Source organism: Musa acuminata, chromosome BXJ1-11 (assembly GCF_036884655.1).
Source record: "Musa acuminata AAA Group cultivar baxijiao chromosome BXJ1-11, Cavendish_Baxijiao_AAA, whole genome shotgun sequence".
NCBI lineage: Eukaryota > Viridiplantae > Streptophyta > Magnoliopsida > Zingiberales > Musaceae > Musa > Musa acuminata.
The window spans coordinates 28248039-28273100 of NC_088337.1; the positions used below are offsets into that span (position 1 = coordinate 28248039).

A 25062-nucleotide genomic window follows, 5' to 3' on the forward strand; every position below is an offset into this window, starting at 1 on the left:
ACTTCAAATTTTGATGCGATTCCTTCAAATCAGCAGCTGAGCCAAACATAAGCGTTGGGGGCCTGGCGCTGCTGACCAATGGGAGACCGCACTTCTTCTTTCGGTCTCTGGTCCCAGACACAATATCTCATCCTGCACTCGTAAACAATGTTTATTATACCATCCGAGTTGGTATAATATAAACGGTATATATATATATATATATATATATATCACCCGAGTTTTGATCGATATATCCTAATGTATCATGTGTCAATATATTAATATAAAATAATATATATCATAGCATCAATAAACCGATCAGCTCAAAAGTGAAGGTAAAAGACGAGAGAGAATACGTTAAGAGTTTAATTATACATTAAAGTTTTTGAATAACTACCGATCAGCCAGAAGGAAAACGGAGAACTCTTACTAGCTAATGTTATAAGCTAAAAGCAATGGGTGTAGCTAGTAGATGAAAGATCATATAAAAAAGCGAGGCAAATTAAGCAGTCTCTTCGAGTTGGTTGATTACGAGCTACGAGGATCCGGCACGGCGTGCGTGAGAGGAGCACCGCGGGCACCTCCTCGTTCCATGGTGCTGTGATCAATATGGTTTAACACTCGACATAATTCGAGACGGGGACCCTTCGATACTGGCGAAGGGTCATGTGAGGAGACAAGAATGGCACCGGAAACAACGCTCGGAGCCATAATTGAACGGCCCAGCTCCCACGTGACATCAATTAACCCAAGAGGTGGAAGAACCACCATCACTTGAGCGTGCGAGCCGGGTCACGACCTGCTCAAGTTGACCCGTCCGTTATATTCATGTGCCAGATTTGGGTTCCATGATGAGGACGTCTACACAGGCTTTACATGCGAAGATTCATAGAAGATAAAACAAAATTAATACAAACTTGATAATAAATAGATGATCCTTTTTTCTTTATACTAATATCCTTGCATAAGCATTATATTATTAATATATATTCTTACACGCACTTGAACTCGAGGGCCTGACTTATCAGGCGTGCAACAGTACGCTAAGCATTAGGATATCTTACCGAACGGAGTCTCTTATTCATTATTGCTATCAGAATGGAGATTTTGTTATTGTTGATGTTATTATTATTATTATTATTATTATTATTATTATTATTATTATTATTATAGAAGATGCAGTTTTTTAATGTTCACCGAGATCAGGGCTATTCAATAAACCCATTTATTGCAGCTCACCGACGGGTGCCTCGTTAAGCCAGAGGAAGTGAATGTAGTCATACAGCTTGGCGCTCACGCTTACCTGGTCATGGTGGAGTGTCAATAGTCCAGATTCAATACGATGATAATGCAACAGTGGAAGGGAAAAGCTAAGACAACCTTGTATGGTGTTGGGTTCAATCTCCTCATGTGATCGGGTCTCATTTGCTCTAGTTGCTGCAAACAACGTTCTCTGGATTTCTTCAGTGAAGGCAGCTCTGCTCTTGTTTTGTCTTCCAGAACAAAAGACCAAATCAGTGCATCATTGCATTACTTGTCATTTTTATCATTCTTAATCATTCATGTAAATGAACTGCCAAGGAGAGAGCGAATGCCAAAACAATAATCCAAAAACAAATCATTCAGCCATGAGAGCATTTGGTTAAATATAACTAATAACTGCTCACAAATATTATGCATCATAAACGGATAAAAGTTCCTAGCGTTTACCCAAACAGTAATAACCACTGCATTTCAATTTACTTTAAGGAGATGCAATATATGAAACAAAGTACTGCTTTCTTCTCTTATTTTGTCATGGCAAAGTTAGTCTAAGAGTAAGAAGATTACATTTCAACAAATTACTTAATTAGGAAAAGATATCCACCAAATATATCTCAGCCTAACAAACTAATTCTCTTTCTAACAAAGTTGATATATAGATTTTTGTGTATGTTCATTAAACAAGACGATCTTTTACTTCAGATACAAGATATGAAAAAGAAGAAAGTCGAGATGTAGCCTTTTTAAATGTCCCTTTTCAGGATGAAGTTTGGACCACTGAAGCTTCCCTATCCTCTTATGCAATGGATTGCCCTAACGTTAAATGCAAGTTTTTACCTCAATTGCATACCAAACAGAAGCTTTTAAAGACATGACACTCTGAAGTTCTATTGCAAAGAAATCTCTTGTACTCTTTAAAGGGTTGGCATTGTCTCAAGTCCAATACAAAAGATCCCACTTTTCACAAATCCAAATTAACTTGAAAAAGTGAATCCATGTATATTAGTTGAGCTTTAGAATCAAATATCATTTTAGCTATTTTTTCATGTTGTCTTGCTGTTAACTGTAAATGAAATAGCAGCCACATACTCCATTGTGAACATTGGAGCGTGGGGGGCTTGTACCTGAATTTCCAAGCCAGTAGCACTTGAGCAGCTCCTCCACATGTTGGGGCACAACATATGCCCTCTTAGATTCACTGAATGGATGACGACACAAAATCCTCTCTCCCACCTGTTAAGTGGAAAAAAACAATAGAGTTAATAATGCACATAACCTAGCATTCCCAAAAGTTCAATCAGACAAAGCCTACAGAAGTCAAATTGTATAACAAAGGAATTCGACATTAGAAAGTCACAGATAAGTTGAACTTCTGACAGTAAGTTTTTGCAATTTATGTTCCTGTAGAAAAGCTTATTGTTGTACTAATCTTATGAGATTGTATATGTTCATACTGAGAAACATCATTTAAAAAGCATGAAGCCTCAAAAATATGAAATGTTAGATTTATGTCAATTGACCTAGCATACCAAAAAAATTAACAATACAGCTTCAAAATGAGGAATCCTACAGATGATAGGTTTCTGCCTCACCGAGTTTTTGCAATTTATGATCCTACAGAAAAGCTGATTATAATACTTTCTAGGAGATTCTACAAGTTCATACTGAGAAATATCATGTACCAAAATGAAGCCCAAAGATAAAATGTTAAAGCTCAGCAATTGGGTCAATGCAGAAAGTTAAATGATACCTTTGGTGGAAGTTCATTGTCCCCGGTCATTATATCCACCAACGGGTAGCTTTCCCTTCCATACAGTCTGTAACATCGTTTTTTACATGGTATAGAGACCTAGAAAAAGGAAATGTTGCTGATAAGAAAATCATCACAGAAGTTACGTTTTAGTACACCATGATACCTTTGTAACATCTTCGGAAAGTTTGATTCGAGGTTGATTATTTATCTCAACTAGTTTGAATACACAACCAAGAGCAGCTTGAGCATAGCATGTAACGAGATAAGTACCAATTCCAAAGGCATCTATCTCATGACCCTGCATACAGATTTAGATAGTTTTCATCAATTAGAGCATGGTATAAATGTGGAAGCCGCAAAAGGTTGAGAAGAATACAACCATGTTCAAATATGTTAACTACAAAGACCCTGCAATTGTGATTAAGACCGAAAAAATTGACATGACAAAGTGTGCAGCATGAATACAAAAAAAAAAACAGAACGACAATGATGTAGGTTTAAGATGACAGGAACTTAGGAATTACTCTTGAATAGAAACAAATTGAAATAGAGGATTCAGACATACAACCAAAAGAGCAACACATGGTGATTCAAAAATGAAAGGAATAAGCCCTCTATTTCAGCAGGTTATCCAATGGGCTCTAGCTCAATGGACAAGCTTTTTACAAGATAATCACCTGCTTGTTCAAGGCATCAATGGTTTCCTCATTGAGGTCATTGCTAGCTGTGATACTCATTTTCCCAAAGTCAAGTACACCAAATTCCTCCTCTATTGCACAGAAGAACTTCCGAGCCTCAGTCGACAAATACGCTAGATCTCCAGAATCCAACCTAATTCCTATTGCTTTATACCTGTATCAAAACCTATAATGTCATCAGAAACAATTAGGTTACTGTAATTTTACCAATAAGAGCATAAGGAATATAATCTTGAATGTTAGGATAGAAATATCAACCAAGTATAATTTGCAGATAAAGTGGGAAAAGAATGTAAAATAAGTAAAAGAAAATAAATTAATGACACAAAAAGAATTAATCCATTAAAAATTTGAACTCCATGCAGAGTCTGAACACCTTTTCATGAATTTTGTAATTAGTAACCGGCTATATCCAGAAAAGAGTTAAGAAATAAAGAACTTAAATGTGCCAACATCATCAACTTCCCTAGACAAAGTAAATACAATTCTACGTATGCAACTTATTAATTCTATAACCATGTCTTCACTCCATTTCACCCAGTATTGCATAAGACTTCATGAGTATTAGGTGGAAGTCAACTGTCTTGCTAGTAGATAACTCCAAGAAACTTTCCATATTTATACAACAACCTAACAAAGATCTTTCTGCTTTAATCATCGTTCAAAACAGGCGGACCCTATTCCAAGCTTGACTTGCTCGTCATAGGTGTCCTGTAAGCCAATCACGTGAGTAATGACATGTATGACACGCTACACAGTCTTTTTACTTATTATTATTTATTAATATTTTCTCATTTTATGTTGTATGTTGTATATATTGTGATGTTCATGGATCTGTGCAATGGGAATTGGATCGTGATAAAATCATGATAATAAGACTGATTCGCCTTTAAACATAGACCATAAATAACCCCGATCATAGGTTACTTGAGAGGGATATCAAGATAACATGACAGACTGGTGTGTTGTACTCGTTCATATGATGGTGGTGGCTGGTCTCATAGCTGCTTGTGTGGGGACATTGGGGATACAGTGCAGGTGCTCATTGGAGAATAAGTTCACTGATTGATCCGCTCATGGAATGTTGGATGGTTGATGATACCTCATTGTCAGACAACGATTCTATGGTCATAGTTATGTCTGGTTCTTAAACTTGAGACATCAATGATGTCTTGTATGAGTGCTCCACTCTTTGGTATCGGACTTATATGTCTAGAAGTTCCAGATTTAGCACAACCGGCCATCAGGAGTGGTAGTCAACGTTACGAGGGTAATTGAGTATCGATAGAGGATTATCCGCTCTCGATGTCATGAGAAGAATATTCTATGTGTTCTTACTCAGGCAAATCCCTGGCCAGGGTCATTCAGATTAAGAGAGAAAGAGTTCTCCGGGAAAATCTAATTAGAGCGAGACTCGAGTAGATTTCGTATGGGCCTGACAGCACCATGCCCGGTATACGATTTCTAGGATATTATATAGATAAGCGACTATAGATACATGATAACTAAGAACAGACAAGTCCAATGTATTGGATCTCCTTGTATCGTCTGGGGACTATGGCGTAGTGGCCTAGTACATCCATAGTCGATGAATTAAGTGAATTATTATGAAGATAATAATTCACTGAGTCAGAAGGAGTACTAACATATACGACTCACAACCAGCTCGATATTAGGCCTAGAGGGTCATACACATATGGTAGGTGTTACGACGAATAGAGGTTCAAATATGAGATATTCGTTAGAGCCCCTATCTTATTGGATATCTAGTAAGCCCCTAAATTATTGGATCTTGTGGATAAGATCCAATAAGAGCCAATAAAGGATTATTGGGTAGAGATCCACTAATCCAAGAGACTTAGGTAATTGGATATAGATCCAGTACCCAATATGACAGGATCCATTAGGGTTATGGCAAGAACCTCTATAAATAGGAGGGCCCAAAAGATGGTATGAGCCAATCACCTCTTGGCTGCCCCTCCCATTCGCCTCCCTCTTCTCTCCTCCTCAGCCGACAACCCCAATTGAGGGTATATAAAGTTATAAATAGCAAGAAGGGTCGGCCCGATCACGTGATGCACGTGGAGAGGAAGATTGTGCAGCGATTTTGCCGCATCTACCGTGTGGATCACTACTAGAGAGGACAGTTGACCTCCTTCATCTACTCCTACAGATCTGGGATTTTACAAGGATATACGATCTCGCTAGGTCACAAATCTCACTTGATACGCGTGGTTTTTCGGTTTCGCGTTATATGCACCAATATTCGCACGACGACGAGATACTTATTCTAGGAAATTTGTGCTTTTTGTTTTCTGCTCTTCCGCTGCGCATGTTATGCTCTGATCAGATTTCCCAACATAACTTTCATTAATAATATCTATGTCACCCAATTGCCTACGAGACTCAAGGCATTCTGAATACACAAAGCTGCAATCCTAATGCTTGCTTATGACCGTGTGATTATTTATTTACAACAATTAACAAGCAAACAATCAAATACCAAAAAACTCCATGATGTTCAAAAATAAGATCAAAGCTACAAAATAATACAAAATTCTAGGGAGGTGAAAACTGACATATATAAATCACATGACTCCACATTGCTTTTTAAAATGACTTAAATTGCACCGTGTACTTCACGAATCCAGTAGGTACTTGTAATTGATGCTCGAAAGTAAAAGAATAAGCAAAAAATAAAAAATAAAACCTGCATGTGGAAACTAAAAAATCTCAAACATGGACTAGAAGGATTCAAATTTCAAATTACGAATGAGAATATATAAAGTATAGTATACATATATAAGTGTATGCAGTAGAAAATTGTGAAAAAAAATTATTTGAAACTGGAAGGCTCAAAGCTCACCCCAGATCACTAAGTGCTAAAGCTACTGCACAGAAGTTTGGCACTCCACTCTTCATAACCTGATAAGAAAATACACAAAAATTCAGCTGATTTATTATGATAAGCCAAAAAAATACATCTGATAGATTGGCATCAAAAGTCATTAGCACCAAAAAATGGTGTTGGATACAGTGCCCTCTTAATGAGGATTGTTAAGTTACTCTACAATCACATTAAAAATCAAGTCTACAATCACATGTGTAAACAACAACCATGGTCCACAACCATCAAAAACTGACACAAATGGCTTTGTTTCAAGAATCAACATTCACCAATTATTTTATTCAGTGGACTAGCTTTGGTAATAATGCAGATTTTGAATAATTTGTGCAATGTCCAATCCTGGTCTCCTTTGACAAATTGCTAACATACCATGACCTCTTTTATTAATCATTATACAATGTGGCATTATTATGGCCTCCCAGTTTAAGAGTCATGTGATTTATATCCCTGATATCTACATTTGTTCCGATTCAATAGCACATTGTGTATTGTATGCTCTGGTCCATGACCCGTATGGTCGTCTTTTGAAATGGGCCCCGAAAGATGCCATGAGGAAACGAGGCTTTCGATCTCTATGAGGATGTGGCTCACCAAATCCTAACCAAATCAGGGACTATGTGGCATCACCCCATGTATTTGTTATTAAATCTATCTGTTCTACTCTTATTATCACATTAACACATTTTTCATCTTGCTATGTGATATCTTGATTAAATAAGCCATCCTCCTTGAACACGGTATAAACCATATGATGTTGGAAACCTTGTTACATTCACAGGATGTTCATTAAATAGTCAGCAGAGAAGACACGTATGACACGTTTATGCAGAAAATCTTGAACATCACTATATAACCTAAATTAAATCTTAGAGGTTGCGATTTCATCTACTTCTAAGATATTACTCTTTAGAAGCCATGATATTAAAGCAACAATAGGAAACAACCTTCATGGCTCAGTTTGATGGGAGTCTGAACCTCTGAATTTAATACATTAAAATATTATAAATTATAAAGGCAAATCAACAAATAATCTCATAAAATATTTATGAATACCAGCCTCACTCAAACACAAACAAGTCAGGCATCAGGTTGTAAGGTACTTACGTAGGAACTTTTTAAGGTAAGAAACACCTAAAAAGTACCTAAAAACTTAAGACCTATAAGAATTCAGCAAGTCATTCCAAGAAAACATTCATAAAACCTTGCATCTACTGCCTTGTTGTTCATACATGGAGCGAATCAGCACATGTACCCCTCAATTGCACCTCTCAATAGAATGCAAACTTGCTATGGCTATATTTGCTACAAAATTATACTTTGGAATTTGCATCATATCTACACATTAAAACAGTAGATCCAACCATGTCTGAATAGAGATAAACAAAAAATCAATTGACTCAGATTTAAATGCCGAACCATGCTGTGCTATAGATATATGAAATTTAATAGTCAAACTCAGGCTTTTGGTCAAATACTAAACTCAACCTTTCTAGTCATCCTAATTCCTAGCAATTTTTGACATCATAGAATATTTCACTTTTCTACTTGGCAAGAATGTCAATTTACTTATCATGTTATGTCTTAGATACTACTCCATTTCATCAGCAAAATTGATAAACAAGATAGCATCTTTTCTGCTACTCGGCAGTAATAGAGTTCCTCTTTCAGGAAAGTAAGCTGCACATTAAAAAAATGTCAGAATTTGTGCATTGCTAATGAAGAGTTTGAGATAGATGCCAGGATATATATACAAGCAAGATCAACAACTATTACAGCAATGCATTAAATGTGGAGCTTAATTAAAGCACTTCACAGTACATATAAATAACAGTTGGAAATGATTTGTGAATACAACATGTGGCCAATAACAATAACTAACAAGTAAATTGCTAAGTTATCAGAATAAATTGAAAAAATGACCAATATCAGTTTACTTACATCATATGTATCTACAAGGGCGAGGAAACTATTTGGAAAAGCCAAAGCATATGATGTAAATGCTGCCAGCTCACTTTGATTTGTTTCACCAAAAGTTCCAACAAATGAATTTGCCCACTGAAATAATGAAAGAACAGCTTTGACCACCAAATATTCAAATTCAAAACAAAAGCTGATAGATTAATGATGGGTTATACTCTTCTGTATAAACAGAGAAAGAATCTGCACATCACATAGTTAATTATGGCTAATGCACTAAAAAAAAGAAAGAATAATGAGTATCGATGGATCTTCTCTAGGGAAGAACTTATGAGACTAATATAGATAGTTTTAGTGCAGAGAACAAGCATGTGCAGGTTGCTATGGTTTATTTTCCTCATATAAGCAGTGAGAAAAGTCTCAGTTCCACAAAGATGCAAAGAATTCTAGAGTAAAACAATGGTTTTTAATATTGCCAATAATCTTTCCTGGTACTAAAATCCCATTTTCATAGCTTACCTAGCTGAATCAAAGACTAGAAAGCAGGTATGCCTAAGTTACAATTCAGTTGCATCCCTTGGGGTTCTTGAGAATGTATATTAGAAGATCATACATTGCATATTAGTGGGACAATGTAGTCACTGAAATAAGTGCCCAGAAATGGTTACTTGATGTCCAACACAAGGTAGAGAGTGGGTGCAAGGTTCAGTGGTTCAGTTCATGCTCCAAAAATTAATCCCTGTTCAAGACTAACATAAATAGAGTCACTTGCAGGCATGGCTTTCCTGCTGCACCAGCTTTACTCCACATGAAATTGGCAATAAGTAGAGTAGTAGACTAAGAAAGAAACAACCTGCACCAAATGATTAGTCTGAATGAAAGGTGCAATATACCTAGAGTGCTTGTTAGAGGTCTGTGCAGCTAATTATAAACTGTAAAAATAAATTATTTCATATATAATTTTTTTTGTTAGTGCAGAATCTCTGTTTCAGGTTTCATCCTTTTCTTTCCGGTGCCATTCCTTTTGATCTTCAAGTACAATTCAGATTTGCCCTAGGTTAACTATCACTTTTAATTAAACCATAGAAAGCAAAATTCTTAAAAAACAAAAAAAAGAAATCTTTTTTTTTGTTTTTTAAGACATGCATAAATGCAGTCGCATAAGGAGCAGAAAAAAATATCATCAAACACACTGGAAAACTCTGTTTATTTCTTTTCGTTTAGCAAAGGATGCCAGTCAATCCTATTTCTAAAGATCATGAAACAAGTATTACAAGGAGATCTCGCATTTGGTCATTTATTTTCATTGAATATCAGCAATGTTGGATGTTATAACTGTTTGTAACCTTCCAGTACACCAATAAAACAGCAAACAAGGACTATATACATATTATTTTAATATGCAACTGGTAAGACTAAGTCCAGGAAGCAGATGATCTGAAGATAATAAGAAGACACCTTCATCAACAAATTGTTAATAAATACTTGACACGCAGTAAGCAAGATATTGTTTAAGATTCAGCAAGTAACATGTCAAATTTGAACAGGCAATATCATTTGTGTTGATGACATATAGTGAAAGTGTGAAACCATGAGCTTTTGACATACAATTTGCAAACAAAAATGCCAATTATAACCAAAAAAGTCAAACCACCTGAATTTTACTAAGCCAAGTCTGAACCAGAGAAACAAAATCTTGACAGGTGCTTGAGCCATCTCGTCTGCGAAGTGCTTTGTCAGTGATCTCATCAGGACCCTAAAAGACCACAAGTTAGAATAACTGATACAACGACTGATACTAATTAACATGAAAAAATACTTATAGCAATGAGGAATAAAGAAGAAAGAAGATAAAACATATAGAATAAAAAGGAATTATAAGGAATGACTTGTAGAACAGAGAATTTACTCTGAAAAGGATAAGTGTATTTCTGATATATTCTCAGTTACACCAAGGTAAAGCTAATTTGTAACCAAAACTCTGAACTGTAGCTCTTCGTCAACCACTAAACAAGTAAGCTTGCACCAACTAATAGAATATTTTTGCAAACTTGTGTACCTCAAACTACGAGTATATTCAAAGGCTTGAGGCACAATGAGGCATTAAAACTCCTGAAGCCTGGATGCAAGGCACAAGGTGAGGAGTGCACCTCATTTCAGCGAGACAATTCATGTAATTTTCTTTTGTATAAACAGGACTATCTTTTTCACCTCCTTTGATAGCTCTCCCTCGGTTGCTGGAAGCTCATTGGCAATCAAATGAGCGGCAAATCAGTCACTATTTGGAGATGAATTTACCATGGATCTATTCAGGTTCACTCCTATCCATCCTATATTACGAGTACCAATTTACTCAAGCTGCTTCATAATGTAACAAACAGCAAATTGTATATAAATTTCCTCTCAACAAGGTCCATAAGCTTAAAATAACTCACATAGGAAGTTACATATGAATTCAGTTACATCTTGACATGTAATTGACTCTACTGTCGTTGTTGCCCATGCATGATGATTTATGATATATTCCCTATGCATTTTGTCCACACTTGGATTTATGCGATCTTTCACTAAGTTAAAGAAGAGTGTCAAGAACCCAGAAGTCCCAAATGAATCCTTCACCACTTAATTGAAATTCTTCCATGGGAAATTCTCAGCAATCCATTTTTTCCTATAACAGTCAATATTTTAAATCCATTCCATCAGTTTCCTAAAAGGAAGATTGCTCAGCAGCTGACCATGGCTGACCAAGACTATATTTTTCATCAATTCCAGATACATAACAACCATCTATGTCTCGTCCTATCACTCTGACAACTGATCCTTACCCCAATGCCCCCACCAGCCCTATATGTAATCCTTTGGATTGCCATTCACCCTGAAGCATGAATTCTAGCATGCTTAAACCTTAAACTAGCAGCAAACTTGGATGTGTTCAAAAAAATACCATCAAAATTAACATTCTACCATTGCAATCCACTTCGCTTTTCAACTTAATATTCATATTGCCTTGCTATTTGTCAAAGCAAATCTTGTGTATTAGTCCTCATCTAAGCATCATCCTTAATTATTAATGGCAAGGATCCTTTCCGGTGCAAGCATTGATTTAAACTCTTAGCTTAGATCACATGATTGCAATTTCTCTTCAATCCTCACCAAATGGACTGTCCAATCATAGGGCATTAAAATAAAACATGGTCTGTTAGATGTTACCTGAACTTTAGAAAACGAAACTCAACCCTTGAGATTTAATATAATCTCATGAGATAGTCAACAGTGCTTGACCCCTGAAGCTTTTTGAAGACTTAAACCCAAGCAGTGTAGGGCCCCTGACATGTTTGCTAGCAAATGTCCCTATGACTAAGATCATGATGTTAATGTTCATACGTGATATGACCACTCCAACATCGTCATAGAAGCTCAGCAGATGTTAAAAACGAAAACTGAACCAATTTTGCTCTGAACACATGTTAGTATGTTACAACCCTTCATCAATCACCTCAGTGATCTGATGAACTAAAACTTGGATCTATAATGCAACCTTAAGAATGTCCTCTCCTGATTATCCATCTTATCCATCCCATAATTCAAGACCATCCTCAAATCATCTTCAAGGTCAAGAAACCCATGAAAGGCTTCTGCCAAGACTGGAAAATAATTGCATCCTAATGGTAGTTATCAATTCCATTTACAAAAGACCCTAATAAATTAGAAATAATTATATAGTCAGTTATGGATAGAACTAAGCAATAGATTTCGCATCTAGTCATGGGCATGCTGGAAATCATATTCTATTATCAGACAATCATCACCAATACCACCTTCAACTCATAAACCATAATACCTCTACAGCATTGATTGTCCATGTAAAATTGCCAGTTACTGCTCCTCCACGAACAACAGTAAAATGCTTGTTCAAGACTACAATTAACCACTCATATATATATATATATATATGAAAATAGTTGAAAAGATTAGAGCTTGATGTCATATAGTTTTAACTTTTAACTACAAATGAAAAGATTTTGCCTCTCTCACAGAAAGCAAGATTTATGTTGCTGATGTATCCTGAACTAGAGCATTACAAATTTATTTATATTAAAAACAAAGAATTTCTACTTAATACTGATTAAGAAAATTCCACCTGAATAATCATTTCCCATGATACAAACTGTGTTTTCAAGGTATAAAGTAGAAAAGTGTATTTAGCGTGTATTTAGCGTCAAGGGTATATAATAACATTGATAAAAATGGCTGTTAGGTGGACATTAATATGTGGGAGTGTGTTTCAATTTTTTGGAGAACTTTTAGGAGCGAGATGAATCAGAAGGCATGGGAATTCTATAAACAAATAACACAGGGACTTGTATGTGAAAATATTAAAAAAAAACATATCGTTTCACATTCACTAACCATGTACGAACTAACAAAGGCATGTGAATGAGTTCCTCGAAGTGGTATGCCAAACAACCTTCCAGCCGCAACATTACTGTCATGAGCTAAAGTAATTTCATTATAAAATTCATTAAATGTAAATGATCATTCCTAAAAAGTGAAATTTAAAATGTCATAATGTTTTTAACATATGCCAATTACATAAACAAGCATAAAGGCACCATGCTGTTCTTTCCGAACTAAGTAATCATCTGCATGTTAATACATAGTATGAAAACAATAGGAACCGTTATCTAAGTCAACTGGATGAAATAAATATGACAAAGGAACATAACCTTATTAAAGGTTTGCAAAATTCAGATCCAGAAAAGGCAGAGGTGAAATGGTACTTTGTCAAGCACAATTACAGCTATTTCCTTTATGAGACCACTAAAATCTTTTGCCACAATTATCAACCTAAAAATAAAATCTCAAAGGTTGACAAACTGTCAGAGATCCAATTTAGCTCTTGTGCCATATCTTTTATATCATCCTTTAGACACCTATTCTCCCCTTAGTAGAAAATGACCTAATACCTGGGCCTGGGGTTCCATCCAGAACAGACCAAGACCAACATTATTCAGGCACAGGACTACAAGGACATGCTACAGTCAAGCAAGGCCACCCTGCTAGAGCTTATGCACCATATGAAAAAGCGTTTTTTATTGCCATATGAAGAGATTATACATTATCCACCATAATATAAAGTGTGTGAGATGTGTTATCTCATATATGATAAGTTTCTTCGTCAAATGTAAGCTTTATAAAAGATATTTCAAGCAATTCATCACTATGATGTATTTTCTTGAACTCATTTCCAAAAAAGATATTTGAGTTGATTAAATTTGTTAGATCTTAACAGTCAACGCAAACATACTTACCCCTGAAAGTAGGGAGGTTGTTTCTGTCGCTCAAAGTTTGTTCAACCAAGTCCAAAGGAGCACTATTACCATGGTACCAAATCTCACTCTCTAATCTTATCTAGGAGAATTAGTCTGTTAAATTACTTAGCTAAAAGAATTGACATCTAAATTGAGAGATTAAGCTTGAGATTCTTTATAAACAAGTAGACATATTATCGTAGTGCAGAGCATTTGCCTTCTACATTTACAATCACCATTGACTCACTAGGGCAGGTAAGACTGCATCATACTGAGGCTAGCAATAAGAATTCAGCTTAGAACAAACTGATCATCCAGAGATCAGAATGAAACATCAGATAATTTTCACTCAAAATTATTAAATATCTAAATGATGAGACCACTAGGATACAAAATTCACTGTTTAACATAATAAACCTTGTTGCATCAAATCCTCCCATGTAACAGCATCTCGAGGCACTTATTCCTCCATCAGGCCCCTAAGCATCATATCAAAAAAAAAAAAGAAATTATGAAGATGCAAAATCCACACAATGAACAACAATGAGAAGGAAAACAAAACCGACTTGTGCTCGTCGAAGTCCAAATTCAAGTAATGTTTTTGATTTTCCTGAGACCAATCTGTGCCTTGCAGCATTTGTGGTAACTAAAGAGGCATAATTAACAAGATTTATAAATGGTGTTTCAAGCAGCTGAACCACCTGGAAATTCAGATGTCATGCAAAATATTAAAGGAGCAATTTGATGCCGTCATACCTAGAATAAATAATTTTGAACAAACAACTAATGTACAAAAAATAGTTAATATCTACATATTTCACATAATTATTCAACAGCACTTACAGCAACTGGTCCTTCAATCCTCATCAAGGGAATCTTAGGAAACACAACAGAACCCTCAGGAATTGCATAAACTTCAACATCTTTACAGTCGATTGCCTTGAGATATTCAAAGAACCCATCCTACAAAATGAAAGCATAAACTGTAAGTTGGCATAAAGAATAACAAATAACAAGCAAAGTGTGTGGCACAATGGAACCAAAACCCAGTTAAACATACAAAACTCTGCTTGTTATTACCATTACACCAAACAGAATAATCACAGTGAAGTTGTTCACAGATGTCACAAGACAATATATTAATATGGAAAAGAAAAGTACAACATGTGTTTTGGAGCATTAAGAAATTATTTTTCTGATATTCTATATCACATGAGAATTGTCATAATGCCATGTTTTTGTATAAAGTGTCGCCATATTACTCTATCGTTCATTTTTAACTACCATCTCTTTCATTATAAACTAGCTCTAAGGCCTTTCAATAAAGTTCCTTCATGAAAAGAACATAGATCAGTTAGACGATCAGAAGACCTAGTGATTCCCGATTATTAGCCATATGCTTAATTTAGAGGATGAATTAATTTAAAGGGAGATGGTTTAATTGGCCAGCCAATCATATGGAAAACTTCCTAAAAGCAAATTACCAAACATGTGGGCATGACAGATCGCAGGAAAGAAATATCATCCACCTCAAATTTGAAATTAGCAATAAACCGTATACATTCTTCGAGACCACCAAATACAGTATATTCACCACCAAAGGGGTTTTTCCGGAAGTACAGATCAAACCTGCAAAATTTGCAAATAATGTGATCATATGACAAAACCTTAATAACCCTGAAATCTGTGAGAAGAATTTCAACTCACATGGTGAACGCATAACACAACAAATCATTGCAGAAGACTCTTACAGGAAACCTCCGATGACATGTATGATTGGAAAATTGGAGATACCAAAGAAGTTGCAGTTAATCAACTTAATATGCATTTTCAATGTCAGGGAAGTAATCGTTCCCACCCCACCAATTCAATATACATTTCAGATACAAGTCCTCTGGCAGAGAAAATAAGCCACTAAATAGTATCAAACAGAAGTTACTCAAACCCTGTTATTTAAATTGCTTGCCGAGCAACCATGAACTCACGTAAAAATTACAGGTGTGTCCTAGTGCTACCATGACTTTTGTTATCCTCCACGACATACACATCTGCATGTATCTTTATGTGAATGGTATTTTCCTACAATTTTGTAAAGGTAACCAAACTAAACTATGATCCAGTTTGCCACTGAAAATAAAATATCATCACAAGGTTTTCAGACTTTATGCTCAAATAGAGCATATGACATGCAGAGACCACTCTCATGTACCACATGGCATGCAATGACTTACGCTCACTATTTTAAGTATTGCAAAGCACCAACCTAGAAAAGTAATTCAGCGATTATGCAAACATTATAGAAAACCAAATGAACTTATCAAAACACATATGATATGCAGGCCAGTTTTCGATTTCAGTAAATTGATTTCCAACAACATCCAGCCTTCCTAAATGGCTCTTCCACGACAGTAAGCCGATTCTCAAAGCACAAATATCCAAACCCCACATTTGGAGAAGTTGATCTGGTCCACCTAGGTCTATTTGTACGCAATTCCAAGTTCCAACCCACTATATTTTGAATCTGTTATAACCCTTCACAGCTCAATAGGTTGATCAAAAAGGTTCAAGATAAACAACCGATCAACTTCGAGAGAGCAAGAACGAATCGGGATAGAGGGAAAGCTCACACTGCTCGATCTTGGTGCTTGCCGGCCTTCCAGTAGGCGTAGGTCATGGTGAACTGGTAGAGGTCGGTGAGGAGAGGGGTGACCATCGGATTCGTCGGCCGCGGCGGGACCGCTCGCCCCCGCTCGCCTCCCGCTTCACCAGCCCTCGGTCCGGTGGCGGTTTGCATCGAGTCCATCGAGCCCTCTCCCGCTTCCAGGGTTCCGATTCTTATGATGAGGAGGAGAAGGGGAGTGAAGCGAAGAACAAGCGCGCGTGGTAGTGACGGAGAACCATAATATAGTGCGGTTGGAGTTCGGCCGGTCGTTTTTTGGGAGACGGCGATGGGACAAATAATTGCCCCGCGGTTTACCCATCAAAGCTCTTAAACCGATGGAATGAACCGCCGGTTCGATGAATAAACCGATTCATATTTCCTTCAATTATAATTAAATATTTTACAAAATAATAATTGAGTAACTATTTTTTTATTTCATCATAAAAATTTAAGATAAAATGGTTATATTTTATGATATTGTAGTTGTAGAAGAATTATATTACACACGATATTAGTGTCAATACGAAAATATATCGACTTAGTTTCTAAAAGTTTCTAAAATCCATAAAAATAAAAAAAAACAAATGGAATAAGTACTTATATTATATTTTCACTCTATGTTAATGTCTACTATGAGTTTTACAAATTGTATAGTGTTACAAATTTTATAATCGAGTGTGATCAGTTTATTTATAAGTACAATGCTAAAAGGCTAACCTAATTCGACTCAATATTTTAATATAGTAGGCAAATATGATATAAAAATATATTATTTTGATTTTTTTTCTCTATTTTTAGACTATTTTAATAATTTTTAATCTAATTTGAGTAGATTCACATTTAAATCATATATATCATGTAATAATCCTAAAAAATGTCATACTTATCCTTTTGACATGTCTTGGATGTGGATAAACCAATTATGAGCAATTATCCTAAATAAAATACTCACCATAATTTTAGTTTCTTCTCTGTTTAATGAATGTATTAATTGAAATATTATCAATTACAATAATATAGGAAAATATTCACATTAAAGTGCTACTTGTCTGGTAAAGAAGATTATTTGAAAAAAACTATAAATTTTGATTAGAAAGGAAAAAATATAAGTTGATATTTGTATGTTTCAAATCAAATATTATTATGAATGTCACTTTCTATTACTTGATGGAATGATTTTGATGTTTCAACTTATATTATCCATAATGTGTATGAAATTATTTTAACTCAAAAATTAAAGAACAATTAAGGTTGGTTATAAAATTTTGAATGATGATGTATATAACATTAATGTGAATTTTGAATTAGCAACTATTCTATAATAAAATATTAGCATGAAAGTTTCATAAACTTCCTGATATTATATATAGACTTATATTTATAGATTACTCCATATTTTTTATTTTATAGAGTGATATCTTTATCACCGTTATAGATAAGTTCTTGAAATTTGACTATCTATATCTTATTTATATAAGATCCTAAGCTATTGATACATTTAAGTAAGCATAATTTAAGTTAAAAAATAATTAGATTAAAACATGAAAATTATTAAATCCAATAAGAATGGTAAATTTTATGGTAAACATAATGATTTAATCATAATTCTATTTTTTTACTATATTTTTTTAAATATGATATTTATACATCTTACTATGGATGCCACAATAGAATAATATTGTTGAAGTATGAAATTCTACTCTTATGAATATGATTAGGAGTATAATAAATTATTCTTCTAAGCTCAAATCGGGGTGAAACTTTAAGGTTAGTTCTATATATTTTGAACAAAGATAATAATAAGTTAGTTTCATCAATTCCTTTTTAGGGTTAGATTGATAGTAAATTTAACTTGAGATATTTATATATTTATGATTGTCTTATAGAGGCAAGAGTATTTCATCCACAAAACAACTTGGATTCAATGACTAATTTTTATTATTTTATTATTTATCTAAAAAATTATGCTAGTAAAAAATAATTGAAGATAGTAATACAAAATTCAATGATGAATTGATAATATAAAAATATCAAAATTTAATCCTCATATTAAGGAGATACAAGTTACACTCCATTATCATTTTATATTAATAAGTTGTTTCTTAAATCATTAAATAATTTGATGAACATAAATAATAAAATAATATTAATAAACTATATCACACTTATATTACCACTATGATTGATATATATATATATATATATATATATATATATATATATATATATATATATATATATATATATATATATATATATATATATATATATATATATACCGAGTAAGGTTAGATGACATTGATCGACATCACATTTGACTATATATGCAATGAGCATCAAGGGATTCTCACATAAACGTTAACTACATTAACAATAAACAAAGAGGTGTCAAATATTGAGCTGAATTGATGATGATATCGACAAAAAAAACAAAATAAAATTTTATGTGGAAGAAAAAAATTGATAATAATAATAATAATAATAATAATAATATTATTATTATTATTATTAATAAAATTATCAAGATCAAGAGAATTGTCAATAATAAAAAAAAAGAACTTTGAATAATAAACTTAAATATTATGAATCACCTTTGACCCTCCATTAATTGTTGGTTTTATCCATCTTCAACCAACATAGTACTAAATATAATAATATTCTAGGCATAAATCAAAATATGAAATAGTATTCAAATTATATTTGAACACCTATTTCATCATATCAAATCGATCAAACTTAGCTTAACGTAGTTTAAGCGGATCCGGATCCAATTTTAAGAAACATCATTCTCGATCCGATCCGCTCTCGATATTAAAAGGTTTCCATCTCCATCACCTCGAGAGGCCACGCACTCAGCGCACCCCTCCTCAAAACCCGCGCCATCAGAGCTCAAACCACACAATATGCTAAAGTGGGACGCCTCGATTGGCGCCAGAATTGCCTATCAGCCGTCCCGGACAAGACATCCACCACCACTAAGCCCTAAATCTTTAAATCCGCGATCGACCGCCGCCCTCGTTCTTCGCAGCCCCATCCACCGCCCCCGGACGCTTCCAATCCAACCGTTCGACGGAACTCCCCACAGAAGGATTGGACATGTACGTGGTGAAGCGCGACGGCCGGCACGAGGCCGTCCACTTCGACAAGATCACGGCGCGGCTTAAGAAGCTGAGCTACGGGCTCAGCCAGGAGCACTGTGACCCCGTGCTTGTCGCCCAGAAGGTGTGCGCCGGTGTCTACAAGGGCGTCACCACCAGTCAACTCGACGAGCTCGCCGCGGAGACCGCCGCCGCCATGACCTCCAACCACCCCGACTACGCCTCGGTAATCCCTGCCTCGTGCTCATCGTCGCTTTATTATATCTGTTCTCGTTCGGCAAAGCTGAAATCGTTTTCCCCCATTTTCTCCTAGCTTGCTGCGAGGATTGCGGTTTCCAATTTGCACAAGAACACAAAGAAGTCATTTTCGGAAACGTAAACGATCATCATCTATTCAGTTATTAGTTTTGTCTGTGGCCATGTTTTCTGATGATGGTGGTGTGCAGGGTTAAGCTGATGTATCATCATGTCAATGAGAGATCTGGACAGGAGGCACCCTTGATCGCCGATGATGTTTACGAGATAATTATGAAGGTAAATGATTTGCTACCAAGCAAGAAACGATATCAAATGTTTGTTTTCTGGACCAAAGATCTTATTCTGCGACTATGTTGCTCATAGAATTGTTGTCTACTGATGTATTAGTCAATGCATTGTGGTTAAATGTCAACTATTCTTAGTTGATCGAGTCTTATGATACTTGATTAGAATGACACATTATGTAACTAAAACAATCTGTCCTTCGTCATTTAGTGCTTATATTTTGCATTTCCCTTCCCTCTCATGTTAGACATGTTTGCTTAGGGTTATGGTTAGTTGACATACTTGAATTTCTATGTATTATTAAAATGTAAGATTATATTAACTCACCCAATCGAACATTTCAGAATGCTGCTCGTCTGGACAGTGAGATAATTTATGATCGAGACTTTGACTATGATTATTTTGGATTTAAAACTCTTGAGAGGTCGTATCTCTTAAAAGTTTGTGGCAAGGTAGTGGAGAGGCCACAACACATGTTGATGAGAGTAGCTGTTGGAATCCACAAAGATGACATTGACTCTGTCATTGGAACATACCATCTGTTGTCTCAGCGGTGGTTCACTCATGCTTCACCCACCTTGTTCAATGCAGGCACCCCCAAGCCTCAGGTACCAAAATGCTAGACTTGTTCTTTTGTTTTGCAAATTACCATTAATTCTTCAGTTTGCTTATTTATTTATTGGGTTTTGTCAGTTAAGCAGTTGTTTCCTCGTATGCATGAAAGAAGATAGCATTGAGGGAATATATGATACTCTGAAGGAGTGTGCTATAATAAGCAAGTCAGCTGGAGGAATTGGCGTTTCTGTTCACAACATCCGTGCAACAGGAAGTTATATCCGTGGTACAAATGGAACATCCAATGGTATTGTTCCCATGCTAAGGGTGTTCAATGATACTGCTCGTTATGTTGATCAAGGAGGTGGCAAAAGAAAGGGTAATTTGGTTAGAATTCACTTACTGTTATTCTCATGTTATCAATTCCAAAAGTTGTGTTGCTGATCTTCATCTTATAGGTGCATTTGCTGTATATTTGGAGCCTTGGCATGCTGATATATATGAATTTCTTGAGCTTAGAAAGAACCATGGAAAGGTATGCTTCTTTAATTTCTAATTTTCTATGAAGCCTCGACATCTTATGTTAAAATATTATTATTTTTAATTATGCCTAGTTAATTAGTTACTTACTATTCGTCATGAATGATGATATATTACTAGCTATTTAACATTGTCGAACTTTGTCATGTACCATGTTGTATATATTCCTTTTTTGTTGTTGCATCCATGCCCTATTGTTTTCTACTTTTATAGCTCCTGATTATTTGACATTTGTATTGTATTGGTAATGTGCATCTGCATCCGTACTTCTCATGGCTGTTGCTTATTCTTTAAGAGGGGAAAAAACTAAAACTCTTTGTTCTCATCCAAAGTAAGAAGTGCATAAATAATACCTTAGACAAGGTCATATGTGATCTTGAATCAAACGAACAAAGGAAAAAGTATAGAAGTCACTATGTGAAACATGTTATTCAATCCATTACAATAACTAGTTTTATTGGTAAGGTTCTTACTTGGTTGCAAATAGCTAAAAAACAATCAAACACCTTTTTGAATGAATAATTATTGGAGAGTTACTTATTTTTATCTTGTGGAGTCCAATTCTTAAGTTCTTTTGCAGGAAGAGCATAGAGCTAGGGATTTGTTTTATGCCCTTTGGATTCCAGATCTCTTCATGGAAAGAGTGCAGAGTAATGGACAATGGTCTTTGTTTTGCCCTAATGAAGCTCCAGGGCTAGCTGATTGTTGGGGAGATGATTTTGAGAAACTCTACCTTAAGTACGAGAAAGAAGTGAGTCTATCCTGCAAATATCAAATTCTTGAACAATTTCAATTAATATTATTAGTCATTTCTTCCATTGTTGAACTTTAGGGCAAGGCGAAGAAGGTTGTTACAGCACAGAATCTTTGGTTTGAGGTCCTCAAATCTCAAATTGAAACTGGAACACCATATATGCTTTTCAAGGTACTGGATCAAATTATCATGATCTTTAAAAAGAATTTTCTGAATCATGATGTTGTCGCTTTTATACACATGTAGGATACTTGCAATAGAAAAAGTAATCAACAGAATCTTGGCACAATTAAGTCTTCAAACCTATGCACAGAGATTATTGAGTACACTAGTCCAACGGAAACAGCTGTGTGCAACTTGGCATCCATTGCTTTATCTCGGTTTGTCAGAGAGAAGGTGTGTTCTCATGGATCCTTGCTCAATAGTTCTAGTAATGAATTCTAGTTTTTGGTATCAGATCACTCCGTGGAATACATTTCTTGTTTTTCTAATGAGTTGCTCTCAGGGGGTTCCGATAGAATCACATCCATCCAAGCTGGTTGGCAGTAGTGGGTCGGCAAACAGATACTTTGACTTTGACAAGCTTGGTGAGGTAGGATCTATTTTTAAGACTTTCATGAAATATATACATCCACAGTCCAGAGTATGCCTAAAGAAACATCTATACTTCTATTTGCAGGTAAGTGCTATAATAACAGCAAACCTCAACAAAATAATTGACGTGAACTACTACCCAATTGAAACTGCAAGGAGATCGAATCTCCGTCATAGGCCAATTGGAATTGGGGTTCAGGGTTTGGCTGACACTTTCATCTTACTTGGCATGCCCTTTGATTCGCCCGAGGTAATTGTTGACATCCAAGTGATTTTTTTCTTTTTTCTTTTAGTTTTTTGATGTGAATCTTTTTGTTAATTATTAACGCTTTCTGCAGGCTCAGCAGCTGAACAAGACAATATTTGAGACCATATACTACCATGCTCTTAGAGCTTCTTGTGAAATTGCTAGGAAAGATGGTTTTTATGAGACTTATCAAGGAAGTCCAGTGAGCAAGGTTTGGGTTCATTAGCTAATGCTCTTTTGTATTCCTTCATTTGCTTCAAGGTGCAAGCTTTCTGTTAAAAACTTGTTCAAAGCATCATAGCCAATATCTGTATGCAACTACATTTTGCATTTCTTGTTTGCAAGCAGGGCTAATATGTGCATGTTATAGTACTATAGTTTACATAGGAGGAATGCATGTTCAGATATGGTTAATCGGGATTCTCTTGGAAAGGAATGTTCTTTTAGCTGTATCAAGCTATACTTATCACTTGAGGGATATGTTTTGACAGAAGGTTTATATCATGGTAATCATTTTCTTGAACTCTTGGAAGATTTCTAATTGAATATTTGCCCAGGGAATTCTCCAACCTGACATGTGGAACATTACTCCATCAGACCGATGGGATTGGTCTGCATTAAGGGAAATGATATCTAAAAATGGTGTCAGGAACTCTCTTCTTATTGCTCCTATGCCTACTGCATCAACTAGTCAAATTCTTGGGAACAATGAATGTTTTGAGCCATACACATCTAACATTTACAGTCGCAGGGTCCTAAGGTATGCTTTAAACATATTATTTTTTGTTCATTTTTGAAAGCATCAGTCAGTATGTATGTATGATAACTACAATTTTTTCAGTGGAGAATTTGTTGTTGTGAACAAACATCTCCTACATGACTTGACTGAGATGGGTCTGTGGTCACCTACACTCAAAAACAAGATAATTTATGATGATGGTTCCATTCTCAAGATTCCTGAAATTCCAGATAATTTGAAAGCAATATACAAGTGAGATAACACAAGCAAATTATTTCTTCATATTGTCTAAAATTCTTTTCTGTATATGTTAATTAGACTTTTGACCTTAGAACCGTATGGGAGATTAAGCAAAGGACTCTAGTTGACATGGCTGTTGATCGTGGGTGCTACATAGATCAGAGTCAGAGTCTTAACATCCATATGGACCAACCCAATTTCGGAAAGTTAACGTCATTGCACTTCTATGCATGGTCTAAGGTGACATCTTTTAACTCTCAACTAAATATCTTAATTTGCTCATTTAAAACTATTTATTTAGTATGATGAATAGGAACTTGTGTGGGCTAAATTAAAATGTAGGGTTTAAAGACTGGAATGTACTATTTGCGTACACGTGCTGCCGCCGATGCAATCAAGTTCACAGTTGACACCTCTTTGCTCCAGGTTAGAGTTCCTCATGAATTACATCAAGTTGCAAATCACATGTTTCTTTGATTATCAACTTATTTCTGGTATGTTAGTGTATTGGCCTTGAATTTCCATATATGGATGGGATGCAGAAAACTAATAAACCGGTAGAGGATGATGATGTGGAAGCCAAACTGGCACAAGTTGCTTGTTCCCTAGAAAATGGTGAAGCGTGCATGGCGTGTGGAAGTTAGGACGTATCATATTTCAGCCGAAGGGATACTCTTAGTTGGTGATTCAATCATCGATTGAATGATGAAAAGTACCGATGGTCGGTTATCTTCAGACTGGAGCTCTCCTGGCCTCCTTTTTGAAGCTCTTTTGGCCTCCTTTTATATTTGCTTGATAGAAGAAGAGCTTGCGATTTTAGGTCTTTTGCTATTTACTTATGGCCACTATCTACACTTAATGCTTTGTGTAAGTAGCTCTGTATCAACATGATATAATATTGGTGCATGTCATGGAGTTGCTCTCCCTCTTTCTAAACTTGTGTGATCAACAATCATAAGTTATCTTGTATTGGTGTTTTGTGGAATTCCCCAAGATCTGTAATCTTGGGTTTCTGGGTTTACTTTCATCAGTAAATCTTCATGGATATGATAAATCATTTGAACAAACGATCATTGATGGCTTCAACATGAGATTTTTTTTACTCCAATGCTACCATTCCTCCTAGTTGGGACCTCTCTAATGCTATTCCTATTAAAGATTTCAGACCTATTATTTTTGTAATATTTTATACAAAATTCTTGCAAAACTTTGTTCAATAAACTTAAATTTCATATGCCAAGGACATGATTAGCATCT

The 25062-nt window shown here is 35.4% G+C and overlaps 2 protein-coding genes across 4 annotated transcripts; one reads left to right on the forward strand and one right to left on the reverse strand.

Annotated features, from left to right (window-relative positions):
* Positions 1–899: 899 nt before the first annotated feature.
* On the reverse strand, positions 900–16745 carry LOC103971824 (nicotinate phosphoribosyltransferase 2-like). 2 transcript variants are annotated; one of them, XM_065090528.1, is made up of 15 exons: positions 16461–16745; positions 15318–15462; positions 14677–14796; positions 14400–14534; positions 14251–14312; positions 12932–13007; positions 10176–10277; positions 8543–8659; positions 6563–6621; positions 3676–3850; positions 3162–3296; positions 2996–3094; positions 2370–2478; positions 1363–1475; positions 900–1285 (listed from the first exon to the last, which is right to left on the reverse strand). In XM_065090528.1, exons 1-15 carry the CDS (start codon positions 16634–16636, stop codon positions 1208–1210), a joined length of 1701 nt encoding a protein of 566 aa, XP_064946600.1. In that variant the 5' UTR covers positions 16637–16745; the 3' UTR covers positions 900–1207. The 2 variants fall into 2 exon arrangements, with proteins under 2 accessions (XP_064946600.1, XP_064946601.1); XM_065090529.1 differs by having other exon boundaries at positions 15363–15462; positions 16461–16744.
* A 2621-nt stretch (positions 16746–19366) lies between these two features.
* On the forward strand, positions 19367–24594 carry LOC135597511 (ribonucleoside-diphosphate reductase large subunit-like). Of its 2 annotated transcripts, XM_065090530.1 has the most exons (17): positions 19367–19819; positions 19907–19968; positions 20040–20127; positions 20481–20744; positions 20830–21070; positions 21150–21226; positions 21812–21982; positions 22064–22156; positions 22232–22381; positions 22491–22577; positions 22665–22829; positions 22918–23037; positions 23384–23586; positions 23668–23817; positions 23898–24045; positions 24148–24231; positions 24348–24594. In XM_065090530.1, the coding sequence occupies exons 1-17, from the start codon at positions 19592–19594 to the stop codon at positions 24447–24449; spliced, it is 2433 nt and encodes an 810-aa protein (XP_064946602.1). In that variant the 5' UTR covers positions 19367–19591; the 3' UTR covers positions 24450–24594. The 2 variants fall into 2 exon arrangements, 1 of the variants encoding a protein (XP_064946602.1); XR_010481283.1 differs by lacking the exons at positions 23668–23817; positions 24348–24594 and having other exon boundaries at positions 23884–24045.
* The last annotated feature ends 468 nt before the right edge of the window (positions 24595–25062 follow it).